Source organism: Pristis pectinata, chromosome 2 (genome assembly GCF_009764475.1).
Source record: "Pristis pectinata isolate sPriPec2 chromosome 2, sPriPec2.1.pri, whole genome shotgun sequence".
Taxonomy (NCBI): domain Eukaryota; kingdom Metazoa; phylum Chordata; class Chondrichthyes; order Rhinopristiformes; family Pristidae; genus Pristis; species Pristis pectinata.
In genome coordinates, this window is record NC_067406.1 from 120884566 (window position 1) to 120905061 (window position 20496).

Consider the following 20496-nt stretch of genomic DNA (forward strand, 5'->3'; position numbering starts at 1 on the left):
CCGGGCAAGTAAAAGCAGTATCTTTTGTAGATTGTAAAAACTGCAGCCACTGTCTGAGAGGAATGAATGTTTAGTCAAGAGGACTAAAAAAAACAAAGCACCAAAACACTCAAGCACCTCCATCACCACTGCATGAGCAAGCCTTGAAAGTGGGGAACGAGATGTTGTTCGCATGCGCACTATGACCGGGCGCGGGGTCTTTGCGTCTGCGCATGTCTGGTTTAACGCGCCTGCGCGCTGGGCCGTGGCGGGGGAGTGTTGTGTCGGACCCGCTGTGGTGATGGCGGCGCAGATTGATTGTGAATTCCTAGTGAAGAAGGCTCGGGATTTAGTGACGGATGATCCTTGGGCCGCCAAAGCCTGGCTAATTACTTCCAGGACCTTATACCCTACTGACTTCGGGATTCAGGTTGGTGTGGGGCAGAGGCAGGCGAGAGGCGTGGCCTCTTGTCAGAGCCCGGAGGGAAGGTGCTGGGGGGGGGGGGGGGGGGGGGGGGGGGGGACCCGACCGGACAACACACGGGGAACATCATGGGCACTGATCAGCTCTGACTCCCTTCACTGCCCGCCAGTCTGTTTCTGTTCTTAAAGACGAAGGGCTGCAGTTTAATGTATTACGGCTCAGTACAAAGCATTCTGGAGAGGTCCATGTGGATCTCCACTGTACATCTCTTCTTGTGATTCAGCAACCCTGTCAAGTGGCAGCTGTGCTAAAGTTCTCAGCAGGTTGCGTTTGTGAAAAGTCACCCAGATAGTTGTGTAGAATTTGTCCAATAGGAATTGCTAACATTGACACTGACACCACTAATTATTGATAATTTCCAAGGTTAATACAGCAAAATCAGAAAATGCTTAAAATCAAACATATCAGTAGGTCAACACACACACACACACACACACACAAACACAAACAAACTGCTGGAGAAACTCAGTAGGTCAGGCAGCATCTATTGGAGAGAAATAAACAGTCAGTGTTTTGGGCCGAGACCCTTCATCAGGACTGGAAAGGAAGAGAGCAGAAGCCGGAATAAGAAGGTTGGGGGAGGAGCATATGCAGGCAGGTGATAGGTGAGTCCAGGTGAGAGGGTGGGGTGGAGTGGGTGAGAGAGAGAGATGTAAGAAGCTGAGAGGTGATAGGTAGAAGAGTTAAAGGGCTGAAGAAGAAGGAATCTGGTAGGAGAGGGTGGTGGACCATGGAATGAAGGGAAAGAGGTGGGGAATAGATGGGCAGGTCACGAGGGTGGGGGAAGAGGAAAGAGAAGGAGGGAGAGGGCCACAGGAATGAGGGAAGACAAAGGGGGGAAGAGGGGAGGGGATACCAGAAGTTAGAGAAATCGATGTTGAGGCTGTCAGATTGGAGACTCCCAAGGCAGAATATGAGGTGCTATTCCTCCAATGAGGCAGTGGTGGAGCCCGTGGATAGACATGTCAGTATGGGAGTGGGATATGGAATTGAAGTGGATGGCCACCTTGTTTCTCTGTGATACCAGTAGATCAGGCAGCATCCATGGAAAGAGAAACAGTATGTTTCATGTCCAGGACCCTTCATCAGAACTGATACAGCGTACACCCTTTGCTTTTGCAACTTGTTCAAGCTACAAAATGACATAGTGGGATTATATGGTTAAAACTTATATAAAAATAATTTAAAAAAAACTTGAGATTTAAAGATTTCAAGCTTCACTGGTTTTTAATAAATAGGTTTCTTTGATTTCCTTCAGTTTCCAAATCCAGCTTTGTAAATTCTCTATTTTGTACTGTGGAATACTGTCTGTTGTATTTGGATTTTTTATTTGTTTCCTATGGGGTGTCTCACTCTTATCAATTGATATGAATCCGGCCTTCACTAGGGAGAAGAAAGTTTCCTTTCTCATTCTCCATGCATCACAAAGTTTAAAGCCAGAATGTTCAATTAAAAATGTCACTTTTTAAATTAAATTTGGAATCTTAGTCGGGCCATAATGCATTGTGTAGAAAATAGAAATTTCACTGGTGTAGTAAGAGGTTTATTTCCGAGATTAATAGTCAGCCACATTTAAGGCAACAAAGGAAGCTTTATTCTGCATTTGGCTAAACCAGATAACGATTAATTGAGTTATACAGCCCAGAAACAGGCCCTTTGGCTCATTGAATCTCATCAAGCTCATTGACAGTAATAATGCAAAAATCCTATTTTCCCCATATTCCCATCAGCTCTTCCCAGTTTCTACCACTCACCCACGCACTTGGGTTAATTTACAGTGGCCAGTTAACCTACCAATTCACACATCTTTGGGATATGGCAGGAATCTCATGCAGTCATAGGGAGAATGTGCAAGCTCCACACAGCCATACTGTATGTCACAAAGCCATAAGTTCTTAGTTGTTCCCCATGTGAACATGTAAGTTGACCAGTATACAAACGACAGTTTATTTAGTTGTATGACATACTATATTTTCCTAATATTTAACTTTTGTTTAATTTTGGTGCCAGTACCAGTTTGGGATATCTTTAATACATTAATAGTGCCATGTGAACAAATTGTTGCTGATAATAAAATAAACATCTTTGATTCTATTTGTTTTCATGGCAATGTTAGTCTGGCATGGGTGATGAGAAGTGAAAGGTATAAAGAAGATTCGAGTTCGCAGGTTGATGATGATGTTTGAAGCCCGGATTTTACTTGTTGCTCACAAAACACTGTGCCGTTAAGGATGAATAATACATTGATGAGCTTGTATTTGTATGGCTTGGATTAGTTTACTGACTTAATTTTCACTTGCTTTTTTTTAATGATTTCTGATTTTAGTATGAAATGTATACAATCGAACGAAATGCTGAGAGAACGGCTTCAGCTGGAAGAATCCTTTATGACATGTACGTAACATAAGCAGCAACTTTCCATACTAGGAAGACACCAGTAAAATTTTTTGCAATAGAGTCGGGCATTATTTTGAAAGGTGATAAGATGAAACTACAATATGAATTATAAATAAAATGCTGGAATTATACAGAATACTCACAAGCTGTTGAACAGATAAAAAGTTAGACAAACATGTTGAGTTGTATGTGAGAGTGTATAGGATTTAAATACAATAGAAAGGAGGACTCCGTTAATCCAGCTTGCTCAGGACCTCAGTGGTGCTGGACTAGTCAATTTTCCAAACCATTGAACGTTATTTTGTTAAAACTCCAACACACTTTTAATTAACTTTTTAAAAAGATGTTACACAGTAACATTCCAATGAATCTGATAATTTTCAAAGGAGCATGTCCAACAGAACCAGGTGGGTTTAAAAGGGAGTATGGGAAACAGTGCCTGGCAAGTGAAATGTGGTAAGTGGGGTCTGGCGATTGGACAGGGAACACGGTAACCTGGGACCCGGTGAGTGGGTGGAGAGCGTGGAGACTGGGGACTCGGCAAGCAGACAGACAGTGCAGGAAACAGGGCCCTGGTGAATGTTTGTAAATACTTATCTATTATTTTGTAACAGGTTTGTAAACTTTCCTGATCAGCCAATGGTTTGGAGAGAAATAAGTGTTATTACAGCTGCACTGCGTAATGATGCTCAGGACAAGCAGACACAGTTTTTACGAGGTAAAAAATTATTTTTTTTGTCGATATATCATGCGTTCATCAAATAGACTTAAGCTAACTTACCGTACTACTGAGTGGGATAATTTGAAATTGAATTTATCAACGTTTTCTTAACATCGTGGTGGAGATGGGACAAAGGATAAGAGAATACTTAGCAATAATGTATAAACTGGAGGAGAAATGGGAAGATGACTCACTATTGGCCATTCTTGTGTGATTGCTAACATTAGTTTTCAGAGGCAGATGAAGAAGGCCTGAGTACACATTTGGCACCTGATTCTTGGAACTCAAATTGATTTAAACTTACGGTAAAGTGTAAGAATTTTCTGCTGCAAATTTTTCAAAGTTCAGGTCTATTATTATTAAACATTGCAGCATCATGTAAATTGTTTTATTACATGGTGAATACTTCAAATATTTCTCAATCTAGAATGACAGATCATCTTGTGGCATTTTTGCTAGGCACAGAATCTCATACAAAATGTGTCAAAATTGTCACCGGTAAAATGTTAGGAAAAATAAATAAGTTAACCCACATTTGAAGATCAGCAAATTACACATGATAATCTGATGGTGAAGTTCAGTAAATCAAGTTCTCATAATCTACGTAGCTATTTCATCCTCTTCATTAGATTACTGACCTATAATTCTGCATTGTTTTCTCATTTTTTCTGTAAACCGAAAACTGCTATTTAAAAAAACTTTGGTGGATTGAAGTGAAACAAATTAAACTCAAGGTTATGCAATGTCATTCTTCGTGTCACAAAACAAAAGATTAGGTTTACATTTCTCACATAAGGAATTATTGACTTCTGCCAAGCAAAGATATCTAGACCCAGGCTGCCCTTGAAAGAAGAGGATGATTGGAGGGTGGCTTAATCTGTGGTATCTTTTATGCATGTTAGTGATTAGTTCCAGAACAAAATTAATTGATTGGAAAATTGGCTAAGGAGGTATAAATGTTCTCGACTTATTTGTGGATAGAGCTCAGGAATAAGAAAGATGCAGTCACTATGATGGGGTTATACTATAGGCCTCCCAGTTGCCAGCAGGAGATAGAGGGAAAGATGTGTCGGCAGATTAAAAAGGTGTAAAAGCAATAGGGTAGTTGTAGTGGGAGACTTTAATTTCCCCAATATCAACTGGGACATCCTTAGTGTCAGTGGCTTAGATGAGGCAGAATTTGTTAGGTGCACCCAGGAGGGCTTCTTGGTATGTAGATAGTCCAACCAGGAAAGGGCCTGTACTTGACCTTGTGTTAGGAAATGAGCCTGGCCAGGTGATTGGAGTTTCATTGAGAGAGCATTTTGGAAACAGTGACGAATACTCTGTAAGTTTTCACGTAGTTATTGATAAGGATAAGACCGGACATCGGGACAAAGTGCTAAATTGGGAAAGGCTAATTACAAGAGTATTAGGTAGGAGCTGGGAGAGTGAATTGGAGCAGCTCTTATTGGGCAAGTCCACATCTGAGATGTGGGAGTTGGTTAAAGGCTAGCTGGTCAGAAACTGGTCTCTTGAAGAGCATTAACATGAATAAGTCAGGGCCTGATGGGATCGATCCCAGGTTATTGAGGGAGGCAAGAGAGGAGATTGCTGGGGCTTTGACATAGATCTTTGTATTCTCTTTAGCCACAGGCGAAGTCCCAGAAGACTGGAGAATAAGCAATGTTGTTCCTCTGTTTAAGAAGAGCAGCAGAGACAAATCAGGAAATTATAGGCTGGTGAGCCTTCTGTCAGTGGTAGGAAAGTTACTGGGGAAGATTCTTAGGGATGGAATCTACTTGCATTTGGAAAAGCATAGACTTGATAGTTAGCATGGCTTTGTGCGGGGAGGTCATGTCTTACAAACGATTATGAGGAAGTGATGAAGATTAATGAGGGTAGGGCAGTGGATATTGTATATATGGATTTTGGTAAAGCTTTCGACAAGGTTGCTCATAGTAGGCTGATCCAGAAGATTAAGGCACATGGGATCCATGGAGACTTCATAGATTGGATGTAAATTGGCTTGGCCATAGAAGACAGAAGGTAGTGGTGGAGGAATGTTATTCTGACTGGAGGTCCGTGACCAGTGGTGTTTTGCAAGGATCAGTGCTGGGACCTCTGTTTATGATATGTATAAATGACTTGGATGAAAATGATTAGTAAGTTTGCAGATGACACAAGAATTAGCAGAGATATGGATAGTAAGGAAGGTCGTCAAAGGATTCAGCACATTTCTGGCCACTGTCTGTAAGGAGTTTGTACATTCTCCCTGTGTCTGTGTGGGTTTCCTCTGGGTGCTCCGGTTTCCTCCCACATTCCAAAGACGTATGGGTTAGGAAGTTGTGGGCATGCCATGTTGGCACTGGAATCGTGGCAACACTTGTGGAACACTCTACACAAAAGATGTATTTCACTGTGTGTTTCGATGTACATGTGACTAATAAAGATATCTTATCTCATATTGACCAGTTGGAAGTGTGGGCAGAGACGTGGCAGAAGGAGTTTAATCCAGACAAGTGTGAGGTGTTGCACTTTGGGAGGTCACATATAAGAGGAAAGTATGCAGTAAATGGCAGGACCCTTAGGAGTATTGATGTATAGAACGATCTTGGGGTGCAACTCCATAGCTCCCTGAAAGTGGCAACATAAGTGGATAGGCTGGTAAAGAAGGTGTATGGCACGCTTGCCTTTATCGTTCGGGATGTTGAGTTTAAAAGTCGGGAAGTCATGTTGCAACATTGGTTAGGTAGCATTTGGAGTATTGTGTTCAGTTCTGGTTGCCACATTACAAGAAAGATGTGGAAGCTTTGGAGAGGATTGAGAAGAGGTTCACCAGGATGTTACCTGGATTATAGAATATTAGCTATAAGAAGAGGTTGGCCAAATTTGGATTGTTTACTCTAGAGTGTTGGAGGCTGACGCTTATGAGAGGCATAGACAAGAGGCTTATGAGAAGCATAGATAAGGCAGATAGAGTGTTTTCTTCCATGGTGGAAATGTCAAATACTAGAGGGAATAGCTTTAAGGTGAGGAGGGAAAGTTTAAAAGAGATTTATGTGGCAAGTTTTTTTACACAGAGAGTGGTACGTGCCTGGAATGTACTGCCAAGGAAAGCGATGGAAGTAGATACGATAGCAATGTTTAAGAGGCATTTAGACAGACACGGGAATTGAGGGATGTAGACCACGTGCAACCAGATATGTGGTTTAAATTGGCATCATGGATCACACAGATATCGTGGGCCAAAGGGCCTGGTCATGTGCCCAACAGTTCTATGTTCTATATTTGCTCCTATCCTAGATGCCCTATAGAGGACACTTTGCTGTTTCTGTCTTGAATTTCCAGAATTTCTAGGGTAAAGTACCTTCAACATCAGATCATCAAGGCCACACCTAATTGTGGGTGCTGTTTATTGATCGTAGAAAACAAGTAATGCCAAGTTCTTCCCTACTGCTCACTGTTTTAAAAAGTTGCCTTTATCAGGTAAATGGGGCTGATTATTTGTCATGTGTTTCAGCTAATAATGCACTACTTAAAGGTATAATTCATAGTTATGACTGTTTAGTCAGTTCAAGCAGCTGTTTACAGTCTGTCTAGCATTCACAGCTAATCCCAACTTCCTTTCCCTATGACCTTTACTATTCCAATGACTTCTGCTTATAAAACACTCTTGGTGTAGAAAAAATGTCCTCAGGCTCTATGTAGGAGCACTTTCAAATCAAAAATCAACCAGTGTCACATGAAGAGATAATAGGGCAGATGACTAAAAGCGGGCTTCAAGGAGAATAAACAAAAATTAAAGAGGGAATTTGTGAACTTAAGACTGTGCCAGATGATAGTCAATGGCAGTGATTAAATTTAGCAATGAATAAGGGGTATGGTGGACCATATCGCATATCTAAGTGGTTATAGAAATGAAGAGGATTGCAGAGATAGCAAGGGGTAGCTTCAAGGAGGGATCTGAAAGCAAGAATGATAATTTTAAAATGAAGGCATTGCTTAAATGGAGTCTGTGCAGGTCAACAAGGGTAACGAATGAAAGAGACTTGGTGAGAGTTGGGGTACGGCAGCACACTAGAACTATAGTCACTGATGCAAGCTCTGTTTTAAAATTAACAGGATCATCTGACAGCTTTTTGAAAGGGTCTAATTTATAACCTTCAACCGAGCTGACTTTGATTTAAAAAAATGCTTATCGTTATCTTAAGATTTCTTTGTGATTAATTTTCTATTTGTTGACATTTAAATATTGTTTAGCCTCACTCTATCTGTTCAGTTGGAAGTGAAGCAGTAGAGACATCAGGAACAAGATTAGGCATCCAACCCCTGAAGACCACTCATTTAGATTCATTTATGTCATGGCTGCTCTGTGCCTTACACCATTTATCTATCTTTGCTTCATTTCCTTGTTACCTTGCCCTTACATATCTGTCCAAAAGTTCCATTTGTCCAAGTATCCACAGTCATCTGGGGAACAAAGGTTTCAGGTTTTTACTATCCTTTGAGTTAATTTCCCTTATTTTTCTAGAAAAGGAAGCAATAAGGATTTACTTTTCAGTATTCAGAATACCATTACAAAGAGCCATGAATAGGGCTTCTTTTGTCAAGCATGGCATCGAGCTCTACAATTCGTGTTGATGGACACTGAGGTGGTTCCTTTGCAATGTTTAATGTGGTGCAGAGAAATTGAGCAAAAATTTGCATACCTCAGCTCTGTGCCACAAAATGGCCCAAGTTACTGGTGACGTTTGCTGGTTGAGCAATAAGGATGATGATATTATTCATTAACATGAATTATCACTGATGCTGAAATGAAACAAACATAAAATGCTGGCCATACTGGTTTTGTGGAACGGTCCTTAACCCAAAATGTTGACTTACTTTCTTTCCCGACTGATGCTGCTGAACCTGCTGAGTTTTTGTTTTTGATTTTTGTTTTGGATTTCCAGGATCTGCAGTTTTTCTTTTGCTCCATGTAGAAAGGAAGTTTATGAAGTATAGATATGACATGTACCCTATCTGAAATGGCTGTTTCGCCCAAATGTGAACACTCTGTAAGATATTGAAGTAAAAGTAATATACTGAACTCTTTAGAAACAGTTTATACAAATTGCAAATTTAGTATTTATGTCAAATTACTTTTCAGGTTTGTTTGAGACTCTTCCAGGTCGAATACAATGTGAAATGCTCCTTAAAGCCACAGAACAGTGCTTCAACACATTGGAGAGAGCAGAGATGTTGCTGCTGCTCTTGAGACGGTTCCCGGAGTCTGTGGTACAACATGGAGTATGTATATTCAAACGATAATGATTTAATTATTATACTGTTGTAAATGTGGCTGATATGATGTATTCTATTTCAGCAGTTGCTATTGGATTAATTATGACATGTAACAAAATAAATTTAAAATGTACACATTGCTTTCTCCTTGCTCTTACTAAAATTCTTTTCTGAACCAAAATTATCTTTAGTAAGCTACATGATCTGAATTGCTACTTTATATTATTGTAAAATTTACTCTTTAATGTGGGTGACTGACTTTGGAGGTTCTTGAGGATGAGTATATATTTAGTTGACCACATCTTTGTTTGAGCTTTATTGGTGGAAAAGGGGTAGAAAATTCTTTTTATGACCCAAAGGAGTTTTACCTTGGTTCGTGATCAAGGAGAGGGTTTTGTGGTTTGTACATGGATGAAAAAGACAAAATTGATGTTAACTGATGTCAGCTTTAGTGCTTGGAAGCCTTTCTTATCAAAATTTAGAATGATGCTGGGCTCCAATATAATTCGCTTGGGTGTTGTTTTTCATTGGAATCATACATTAGAATTTCTGCCTTCCCATTGACAGTGAGCCACAGTTTCATCTTCAGTTTGTTTTACTTGCCCTTTGCAATTTTTTTTTGCATTATTTTTGACAATGTACATTTACTTTGGTTACTTTCAGTTGTGTTTTAAATTAATGCTTAGCTTATTTTGTAAGACTTTGAAGATGTAAGTGCATTTCAGATCTCTCCCACCAATCCTAAATGATAAAAATGTGTGGCGCAACAGATATTGTATGTTCCTTGTCCACTTTGTTAGTTTTCACTCGTGTTGCTTGCATTCCTTTTGTCTTTCTTCTCCAAGATCCATTACTATTGGTGACCTCATCTCTCCCTGGTGTCTCAGCACTGGGAAACCACAAAAATATTATTTTTCAATATATGGTGGCATAAATGGGGAAAAAAATACTATTATATTCTTTTGCATTCGTATAAGTGCTCTATGAATAAATTATTGACCTCATTGAAGAATAAAAGGAAGCTTAGGCAATGAATAAGGAGATAAACATTGTGGAGGGAAATGAACTGAGGAAGCTGGTGCTGCAAGTAAGAGGGACATAAGATGAATGAAAGCTTAGGTCAGGTGATGGGACTGGAGAGGATAAGGGATTGGGTTTAACAGGATAATCAGCAGGGACAAGCTATCTTCAGAGAAAGATCTTTGAGAGAGATTTTATAAGTATATTAAGGGAGAAAGAGTAACTAGAGAGAGAATAGGGCCCCTCAAAGACCAAAGGGGACACCTTTATATGGAGCCACAGGAGATGGGCAAGGTCCTTAATGAATATTTCTCCTCTGTTTTTACCATGGAGAAGTGAAGACAGGCACTAGGAAAAGTAAATGGGGAGGTCTTGGGGATAGTCCGCATTACAATAGAGGAGGTGCTGGATGTTTTAAAAGGTATGAAGGTAGACAAATCGCCAGGGCCTCATCAGGTATATTCAAGAACACTGTGGGAGGCTAGAGAAGAAATTGCGGGAGCCCTAGCTTGAGATATTTGCATCATTGTTAGCCATGGGTGAGGTGCCGGTAGACTGGAGGGAAGCGAAAGTTGTACTTTTATTTAAGATGGGTGGCAAAGAAAAACCTGGGAACTGTAGGCCAATAAGTCTAACATCTGTTGTAGGTAAGTTACTGGAGAGGATTCTGAGGGATAAGATATACGTACATTTGGAAAGACAGGGTTGATTAGGGGTAGTCAGCATGGCTTTGTGCATGGGAGATCATGTGTTATGAAATTGATTGAGTTTTTTGAGGTGATCAAGAAAGTTGATGAGGGTTGATATGTGGTAGACGTTGATATGGACTTCAGTAAGGCTGATAAGGCTCCACATGGTAGGCTGCTCTGGAAGATTAGATCACATGGAATCTAGGGAGAGCTGGCTAATTGGATACACAATTCGCTTGATGGTAGAAAGCAGAGGTTGATGGTGCAAGGTTTGTTTTTTTGGACTGGAGGCCTGTGACTATTGGTGTGCCTCGGGTTGGTGCTGGGCCCATTGTTGTTTGTCATCTACAGTGGCATGCAAAAGTTTGGGCACCCCTGGTCAAAATTTCTGTTAGTGAATAGCTAAACGAGTAAAAGATGACCTGATTTCCAAAAGGCATAAGGTTAAAGATGACACATTTCTTTAATATTTTAAGCAAGATTACTTTTTTATTTCCATCTTTTACAGTTTCAAAATAACAAAAAAGGAAAAGGGCCCAAAGCAAACGTTTGGGCACCCTGCATGGTCAGTACTTAGTAACACCCCCTTTGGCAAGTACACAGCTTGTAAACGCTTTGTGCATCCAGCTAAGGGTCTTTCAATTCTTGTATGGGGGATTTTTGCCCATTCTTCCTTCCAAAAGGCTTCTAGTTCTGTGAGATTCTTGGGCCGCCTTGCATGCACTGCTCTTTTGAGGTCTATCCACAGATTTTCAATGATGTTTAGGTTGGGGGACTGTGAGGGCCATGGCAAAACCTTCAGCTTGTGTCTCTTGAGGTAGTCCATTGTGGATTTTGAGGTGTGTTTAGGATCGTTATCCTGTTGTAGAAGCCATCCTCTTTTCATCTTCAGCTTTTTTACAGACGGTGTGATGTTTGCTTCCAGAATTTGCTGGTATTTAATTGAATTCATTCTTCCCTCTACCAGTGAAACGTTCCCCGTGCCACTGGCTGCAACACAAGCCCAAAGCATGATCGATCCACCCCCGTGCTTAACAGTTGGAGAGGTGTTCTTTTCATGAAATTCTGCACCCTTTTTTCTCCAAACTTTCTTGCATCCTCACCACAAAATTCAGTGTCAGAAGTTTGCAAAGGAACATCTAAACAAACTTGATGCATTTTGGAAACAACTCCTGTGGACTGATGAAGTTAAAATAAGACTTTTTGGGTTTGGGCCCTTTTCCTTTTTTGTTATTTTGAAACTGTAAAAGATGGAAATGAGTGCAATGAGCAAAGGTGTGTTTGGAGAAAAAAAGGGTGCAGAACTTCATGAAAAGAACACCTCTCCAACTGTTAAGCAAGGGGGTGGATCGATCATACTTTGAGCTTGTGTTGCAGCCAGTGGCACGGGGAACATTTCACTGGTAGAGGGAAGAATGAATTCAATTAAATACCAGCAAATTCTGGAAACAAACATCACACAGTCTGTAAAAAAAGCTGAAGATGAAAAGAGGATGGCTTCTACAACAAGATAACGATCCTAAACACACCTCAAAATCCACAATGGACTACCTCGAGGCACAAACTGAAGGTTTTGCCATGGCCCTCACAGTCCCCTAGCCTAAACATTATCGAAAATCTGTGGATAGACCTCAAAAGAGCAGTGCATGCAAGACGGCCCAAGAATCTCACAGAACTAGAAGCCTTTTGCAAGGAAGAATGGGCAAAAATCCCCCAAACAAGAATTGAAACACTCTTAGCTGGCTGCAGAAAGCGTTTACAAGCTGTGTACTTGCCAAAGGGGGTGTTACTAAGTACTGACCATGCAGGGTGCCCAAACGTTTGCTTTGGGCCCTTTTCCTTTTTTGTTATTTTGAAACTGTAAAAGATGGAAATAAAAAAAGTAATCTTGCTTAAAATATTAAAGAAATGTGTCATCTTTAACTTTATGCCTTTTGGAAATCAGGTCATCTTTTACTCGCTTAGCTATTCACAGTAACAGAAATTTTGACCAGGGATGCCCAAACTTTTGCATGCCACTGTATGTCAACGATTCGGATAAGAATATACAAGGCATGGTTAGTAAGTTTGCAGATGACACTAAAATAGGTGGTGTAGGGGACAATGAAGATGGTTTTCAAAAATTACAGGGTGATCTTGATCAGCTGAGTTAGTGGACTGAGGAATGGCAAATGGAGTTTAATTTGGTTAAGTGCGAGGTGTTGCATTTTGGAAAGTCAAACCCAGATAGGACTTTCACAGTGAATGGCAGGGCCCTGGGGAGTGTTGTAGAACAGAGGGACCTTGGAGTACAAGTACATGGTTCACTGAAAGTGGAATCACAGGTAGACAAGGTGATGAAGAAGGCTTTTGGCACGCTGGCCTTCATAAGTCAGGGCAATGAGTATAAAAGTTGGGAGGTCATGGTGCAGTTGTACAGGATGCTGGCGAGGCCGCACTTGGTGTATTGTGTTCAGTTTTGGTCGCCCTGCTATAGGAAAGATGTTATTAAACTGGAAAGAGTGCAGAGAAGATTTGCAAGGATGCTGCCAGGATTTGAGGGACTGAGTTGCAGGGAGTGATTGGACAGGCAAGGACTATATTCCTTAGAGCATAGGAAACTGAGAGGTAATCTTATAGAGATGTATAAAATCATGAGGGGCATAGAGCACTCAGTCTTTTTCCCAGAGTTGGGGAATCGAGAAGTAGAGGGCATAAGTTTAAGGTGAGAGGGGAAAGATTTAATATGAACTTGAGGGGCAACTTTTTTAAACAACGGATGGTATCCATGTGGAATCAGCTGCCAGAGGAAGTGGTTAAGGCAGGTACAATAACAACTTTTAAAAGACAATTGGACAGGTACATAGATTGGAAAAGTTTAGAAAGTTATGGGCCAAACACTGGCAACTGGGACTAGCTTGGATGGGATATCTTGGCTGGCATGGACCAGTTGGGCCAAAGAGCCTGTTTCCATGCTGTAAAACTCTATGACTCTATAGGGTGTTTGGAAATCAATGGAAGTATAAGCACCACAAGAGCAGTGAGGTTGGGTATGGCAGTGGCATGGGTTTCAAATGTTAATGCAGTGAAAAGGTGACATGGACATGATAGCTGTGAATTCGGGAACCACTGCTTCAAAGTATAACCTGATGCATGTAGACCTTGCCATAACACCCATTCAAAATTGTGAGAAAGAAAGGAGCATGTACACACTGGGATGAAAAGGATGATATTAAGTTGGTTCAGAGAAAAACACACACAGAAAGCAGAACTTAAGGTTGAAATAGTTTGACTCTTGAGTAACTGGCTAGTGGATCACGCTGGTTGAGTACTATGAGACAAAACCCAGAAACATTTAAATTTCTCAGGTTTTGTTGAGCCCCCAGGAAAGGAAAATCATAAAAATTTTTGAATCCTGAAGTATACAAAGATAATTCAACACTTACTCACCATGGACCTCCTCACTTTCTTCATTATCATTGCTCAGAATATGTATTGGATAAGCCACTAACTGTGACCTAAATTGGCAACTCTGGGTTATGTCATAGGACCCCAGTTTCAGAAAAGTAGCGTCTTTCCATTTTAAAAGAGGTCTAATATCTGAAACAGGCGGATGTTTAATACACTTGACGTTAGGTTCCATTCAGAACTGAAATAACAGCGGGGCTGATGTTATGCATGCTTCCAGGCAGTTGGCATTGTTTACTTAAATGATTTGTTAGATTATAATTTGATCCCATGAAGGAAATAAGAGGAGATACTGTATAAAGGATCATGTGGATAAAAAAGGTTAAACTCGCACGCTTTTCATTAGCCTTCAGTTTACAATGCAAACATTTTAGGAGCTAATTTAAGGACTACAGTCAGGAATTACTAACCACAAAGGGTGATTATTTTGTGGAATAATCTTATGGGATGGATCTTAGAAGGATTGAAGATTTGGGCTATTAGGTTGGGAGTGGTGGGAGTCGACCATAAAAATCTATGGAAGAATGAACGAAGGGGCATATGGCCTTCTTTGTTTGTACTGGTCTTTGTGTAGCTTTTTCTGGAAACTGTGTAACTAACACTTGGCATTAACTGCAAGACTTAACAGCAGAGAGAATTCTAAGTATTCAGCAAGATGAAATGTTAAATATTTTGGGTCTATTTCTTTTGTTTCATGAATTAGGTCAGTCTTGGTGAAACTTTATTGGAAGCTGAAAACATGGATGATCAAGAATCACCTGTCAACTGTTTTAGGAAGTTATTTGGTAAGAAGCATTAATATGACAGTCTGAAAAAAGTTGGAATAACAATGGTGCCACAAGAGACGGCAGATGCTGGAATCTGGAGCAACAAACAATCTGCTGGAAGAACTCAGTGGGTCAAGCAGCATCTGTGGGAGGAAAGGAATTGTTGGCGTTTTGGGTTGAAATACTGCAGCAGATTGTTTGTTGCTTGGAATAACGTTGCATAGATTACTTCGATTTGGAATCTTCCAGTCATTCATTTGGTAAATGTACTATATGGTGTGGTTCTGAGTCATGTAGTTAAGCAAAATCTGTGCTTCTGGATTGGGAATGAGAACAATAAAGCCAGTTCTATTTCTTATTGCTACTTACATGCTTTATATGTGGAAGTGGCTCTTCCTTGGATGTGATGCCTTGTTTGCTGTAAAGGCTGCTTGTCCATTTTGATCAAACCTCAGTGGTAGTCGCTGGCTTCATGGGATCATACTCGCTGGAGTTGAGAAGGATGAGGAGCGATCTCATTGAAACCTACCGAATATTGAAGGCCTGGATAGATTGGATGTGGAGAGGATGTTTCCAGTAGTGGGAGAGTCTAGGACCAGAGGACACAGCCTCAGAATAGAAGGACGTTTCTCTAGAACAGAGATGAGGAGGAATTCCTTTAGCCAGAGGGTGGTGAATCTGTGGAAATCGTTACCATAGACGGCTGTGGAGGCCAAGTCATTGGGTATATTTAAAACGGAGGTTGATTGGTTCTTGATTAGTAAGGGCATCAAAGGTTATGGGGAGAAAGCAGGAAAATGGGATTGAGAGGGAAAAATAAATCAGCCGTGATTGAATTGCGGAGCAGACTCGAACGGCTGAATGGCCTAATTCTGCTCCTATGTCTTATAGTCTTATCAGAGAAGAAAAAAGATAAAATGTACTGTCAGAGGATCTAATACATTTTTTTGATCCTTTAATTACATTTTTTCCTCTTTTCTGTTTGGGGTTTTGGGATGTTGCATCATTATCCAAGAATTGGGGTACTCCCATGATTTCTGGTTTGTAAAAAAAAATCATGGGATATTTTCTGCTCCTGAGGCTGTACTTTTGTTTGAAGGTGAGACAGTCATGGTTTAGCTTTTTTTAATGCTACTTGAGTTAATCATCTATGAAAGCTTTGTCTTTTTTTCATTGAAAATGTTTCTGTAACCCTTTGTACTTCTTTGTCTACAGTGTGTGATGTTCTACCTCTAATTATTAATAACCCTGAAGTGAGATTACCTCCTAACCTGCTGTATCAGTATCTTCACAAGGCAGCAGAGTTTTATATTGGTTATGTTACTAGATCACCTTCATTGGAAAGTCAGCATCAAGGTAAGACGATGCACATCTGACAATCCACTACTGTATATGTTGCGTGCCCCTGTTATGAGAAAGTTGCTGGAAAGTTCTTGTTTAATAATAAATGATATTTTGTTAATTACTTGTGTAAACTGTTCAAACTAGAGTTTTTCAATATTTCCAGCACTTTTACTTTTAGCCTTTTATTTTGCTTGTCTTCTAAGTCTCCTTGTTCCAGTTATCCTCCATTTAAAAGGAAGATTGCAGCATTGTTCCCAGGCATTTACCTAAATATTCTATACATGACAGCTAGGAAATATAACTGGAGTAACCACTAGTGAGGCTTTCTAACCTACAGTTACGGCATCAGTGGAAGATTGGAAAAGATTTCTCTCTATCCCATCAAGGTCCTGTTGATATTTCCATGATCTGTTTGTGAATTTTTTGGTGGAATCCCTGGTAGATCCAGGGATTGGCTAAAAGGGTTGGCAACCATGCTGAGTACAATAGTTCAGAGAACCACCAACGTCTGTCTAATCCAATGTCTTCGATGGTCTGTCTATCTACCAAACTTTTGATGGTGTCTTTATAAGGTTAGTGATATGTTCTACTGACCCTGGAATGACTCGAGTGTTGTTATGTGCAATCATTCTTTCCACTCCACATTATAGCTGTTAATGAGGAATATGTAACATTAGGTTATTGTCATTATCTCCTTACAGGAATATTCCTGCCCATATTAGGTTAATGTCAGAGATAGTTGTGGGAGAATAGGACTAGATCAGCCAGTTTACCTCTGTCCAGTTTCGCAGTCTCTTCTGAGAAACCAGGCATAATCTGACAGAACATTTTGGTAGCTATGTTATTTGTCACTGTTACTTTGGGGAAGCACCTGATTTTTATGTTTGAAAAGTGAGAGGAAAATAGTCATACTTCAATGATACCTGCCATCACAGATAACTTGCTGTAAAGAGCCCAACCTTTAATATGAATTGGCAGAATCTTGGAACAGTTCATAGTGAGGACTTCAGTTGCAATATTATGTTTTGTAAATTAAGTGTCAGAAATATTTAGGTGAAGAAGAATTTCATTCTTGAAAGATGCCTCCTTTGTGAATTCTGAATTTTTCAGAGCTGGCCTTTGTATTTTGCAAGCTTATGCATCCAAATAACAGTCAACAAAATAATCCATTGCTGTCTTCTGCTAGGTTCCCAAGACACAGCTGATTTAAAGTCACCCACCAAGCGGAGCACCCAGAAATATGTTATAGAAGGTCTGACTGAGAAGTCATCCATGATAGTAGAACCTTGGGATAGATTGTTTGAAATTCTGTCTATCGTGGCAATGAGGTGTGAATGGCAGATGGACAAAGCAAACAGGTTAGAATGCTGAGCATTTTCTTCATCTATTTTCTTGAATGTGTTACAGAAAACTACTCCAGATTTCACTTCTTAATGCTACAGTCAGATGAAGTATTTTACCTTTTATTCCAAGGGCAAAAAGGTTTTAAATGATCAGATATCAGCTAAACTCTCTTCCATGCATTTGATACTGTTTGCTCTCCCAACTTTCAACCTTCAGAAATCTAATCATCCCATCCAAACTGGTTTGGATGGGATGAATAGAGGGAAGCTGTTGTTGTTAATGAATGATTCGTGGACCAGGGGACAGTTAAAACTTTGAGGGAAAGGTACAAAGGAGGTGTATGGAAAAACATTTACTCGGGATCTAGAATTCATTTTAAGGATGGTGGAAACAGAATCATTCAGTAACTTTTAAAAGATTTTAGATAAGGACAAGAGAAAATAATTTGCAGGGACAAGGGGAAAGGACTGGGAAATGGGAGTGACAAGAATAGACATGGCTTCCATCGGTTGACTGGTTGCTTCCAGTGCTGTAATGATCCTACATTAGGCTGCAAATATTTGATCAAATATCTCTTTCTGCACCTTCATTTTAGTGAATTCAAGACGCTGTTTATTTTAGAACTTAAAATGTATTGAACTTATTATCTCCTTTGTCTTTTTTCTCCTCTTAAAGCCCACTGTTGGCTTTAATTAATTTATTATTTCATGTTTGCTTTGATTATTATTTTTTGAATGTTCTTGATGGGTTGAAGTATTGTTTCTTAATCAAATGCCATGAGCAGTTTTGCATGAACACAAAGATTAAAACTGAACTAGCGGAATGATCAATTCTTAATTCAGAATTAGCTTATGCATAGTACTGTGTTATCGTAGTGCATTCAGTTTTTTCTACACTGACTATATATGTGCAACATAAACATTTCTTAAAAACAGATGAATCTAGTATAGTGTATCAATGATGTAGCTTTTTTGTACTTTTAAACTATTCCACTCATTTAAGTTTTGGATTTTCTTGTATGTTATTTCAGGAGTTGTGGTGAAATTCTGCACAGAATGAAAGATTTATGCAGATATATAAACAACTTTGACGATGAAGGCCACAGGAAATATAAGCATCAAGTTGTTTACTCTACCCTGCTGGTATTTTTCAAGAATGCATTCCAATATGTTGGTAGTATCCAGCCATCTCTATTTCAAGGTTAGTTAAGGAATTGCTAAGGAAGTAACATAGTAGCAGGCAGATCAAAATTAGTGTTCTCTTATTTGCAGGATTTCCCTTATTAACTTCATCTGTAAGTTGATGTAGGAAGCAAAGTAAGAAAAGCAGGTAATGGGACTTGAGAGAAGCTCTATATTGGTATTATGATGATAGATTTTAAAATTTAATGAAACAAAACAGAGAAGATGTATGTATTCTTCAAGAGGTATAACCAGACATCATTATATTGATCTATTGCTGAAGTGCCTGTTGTGAGCTAATGAACTCAAACCAATGTTTGCACAAAATCTTTTGGAGACAAGTATGGAAAATATAATTGGAAAAAGCTGCTTGTTTCAATCATGAATAGCATGTAGGTCAAATGGGAAGGAGAAAACAATATTTAGAAAATGTGGCCTGTAGGAATACTCTTATAATTTAGGAGCTCTGAACCTTGACAGGTTTAAGCTTCAGATCACAGATGAGCTTAGAAGTATGGTTTTAAGAAAACAAAATGTTAAGCTCTTAGGCCCTGATCCTTCTGGGCTTTGGTGGATGTCGGGATGAATGAGCATTACAATTTGGGTGGGATCAGAATCATTTCTCACAATGGATATTTCTGAAGACAAAATATGTAACAACGTTATTGCCCTCTCAGTCACCACCAGCCCCATCATACATTCTCTTTCTCTAATTGCTCTACATGATTGAAAGAGATGGAGATGGTAGAATGACCTCACTTTCATGAGAAATCCCAAGAGCTTCTGCTTTCTAAGAGGTGAGAGACATTGTACTTGAATCACATGGGCACATTTAATATATAAATGAAGCAACAGGTGACTGATGCTGGTTAGAGAGATCAGTTGACATATGGAAAGTGGGACAGTGATGTTTTGTTTATTGAGAAGTTACATTCACCATGTTCTCAGACCAAATTGAGCTGAAAGGTGCCACTCTTAGAATCCTGACCACCTCAGGGCAGGGGCCTACAGAGTGTGGTAAATGTCATAATTGCTTTCATTTTGTGTAAGTGACCTGACGTTACAATTTTAGATGGGAGGAGTGATAGGGCATTTAATAGGAAACTCTTCAATTTACAGTAGCCCGTCCAGACCCAGGTTACCCAAAGCTCAGTAGCTAAGCTTCAGTCAGAGATGGTATTTGTGCTTGTGCAGACTCAGAGGTAGAGCTCCAAGCCATTGTTGAAGTTTCACTGAGAAAATGGGTGTTACACGCAACATCTGCAAGATAATATCTTGATAAGGTTAAGATAAGATCTAAACATTTTCAAGATAAAGCTCTTCTGCCAACTTGCTACTGCTGCAAACACACTACTCCTCAACAATGAAGGTTCACAGAAAACGGTCTACTTCCCACTTCTTGGAAGCCACCTCTTGGCAGAGGGAGACCTTGATGATGAAATTCATCACTGCTTTCAGTGAGTCAGCAGAACATTTGGTTGATTGAGTAAAAGGGTATTTGAAGATCAAGATCTCAGATCTTGCACAAAACTTATGATTCACTGGGTTGTGGTGACTCAGTCTTCAAATTTGTTTTTGAGACCTGGACTATTTACAGCAAGCATCTCAAGGCACTGAAAAAACACGGTTTCCACAAAATCCTCCAAGCTTGCTAGGAGGACAATCAAACCAATGTCAGTATCCTTTCCCAGAATTCAGGCCCTGGTTACACTCAGTTGGTGATGTTGGACAGGCCATATCATTCATACTCTTGAACACCAGATTCCTAAAACCTTCACTGCATTCCAAAATAAAACAGAAAATGCTGTAAACATTCCACAGATCTGCTGAAAGAGAAATAGAATTAACATTTCAGGCC

At 39.8% G+C, this 20496-nt stretch overlaps 1 protein-coding gene across 2 annotated transcripts in view; it reads left to right on the top strand.

Moving 5' to 3' along the window:
* Positions 1 to 232: 232 nt before the first annotated feature.
* ints10 (integrator complex subunit 10) overlaps positions 233 to 20496 on the top strand; it is a 58764-nt gene continuing 38500 nt past the window's right edge. The window contains exons 1-8 of one of the 2 annotated variants that reach the window (XM_052010036.1): positions 233 to 409; positions 2790 to 2857; positions 3475 to 3578; positions 8713 to 8852; positions 14706 to 14787; positions 15985 to 16125; positions 17300 to 17471; positions 18488 to 18657. In XM_052010036.1, the coding sequence (XP_051865996.1) occupies positions 281 to 409; positions 2790 to 2857; positions 3475 to 3578; positions 8713 to 8852; positions 14706 to 14787; positions 15985 to 16125; positions 17300 to 17471; positions 18488 to 18657 (1006 nt within the window). In that variant the 5' untranslated portion in view covers positions 233 to 280. The remainder of the gene's footprint in view (positions 410 to 2789; positions 2858 to 3474; positions 3579 to 8712; positions 8853 to 14705; positions 14788 to 15984; positions 16126 to 17299; positions 17472 to 18487; positions 18658 to 20496) is intronic. The other variant, XM_052010035.1, reaches the window with a different exon arrangement.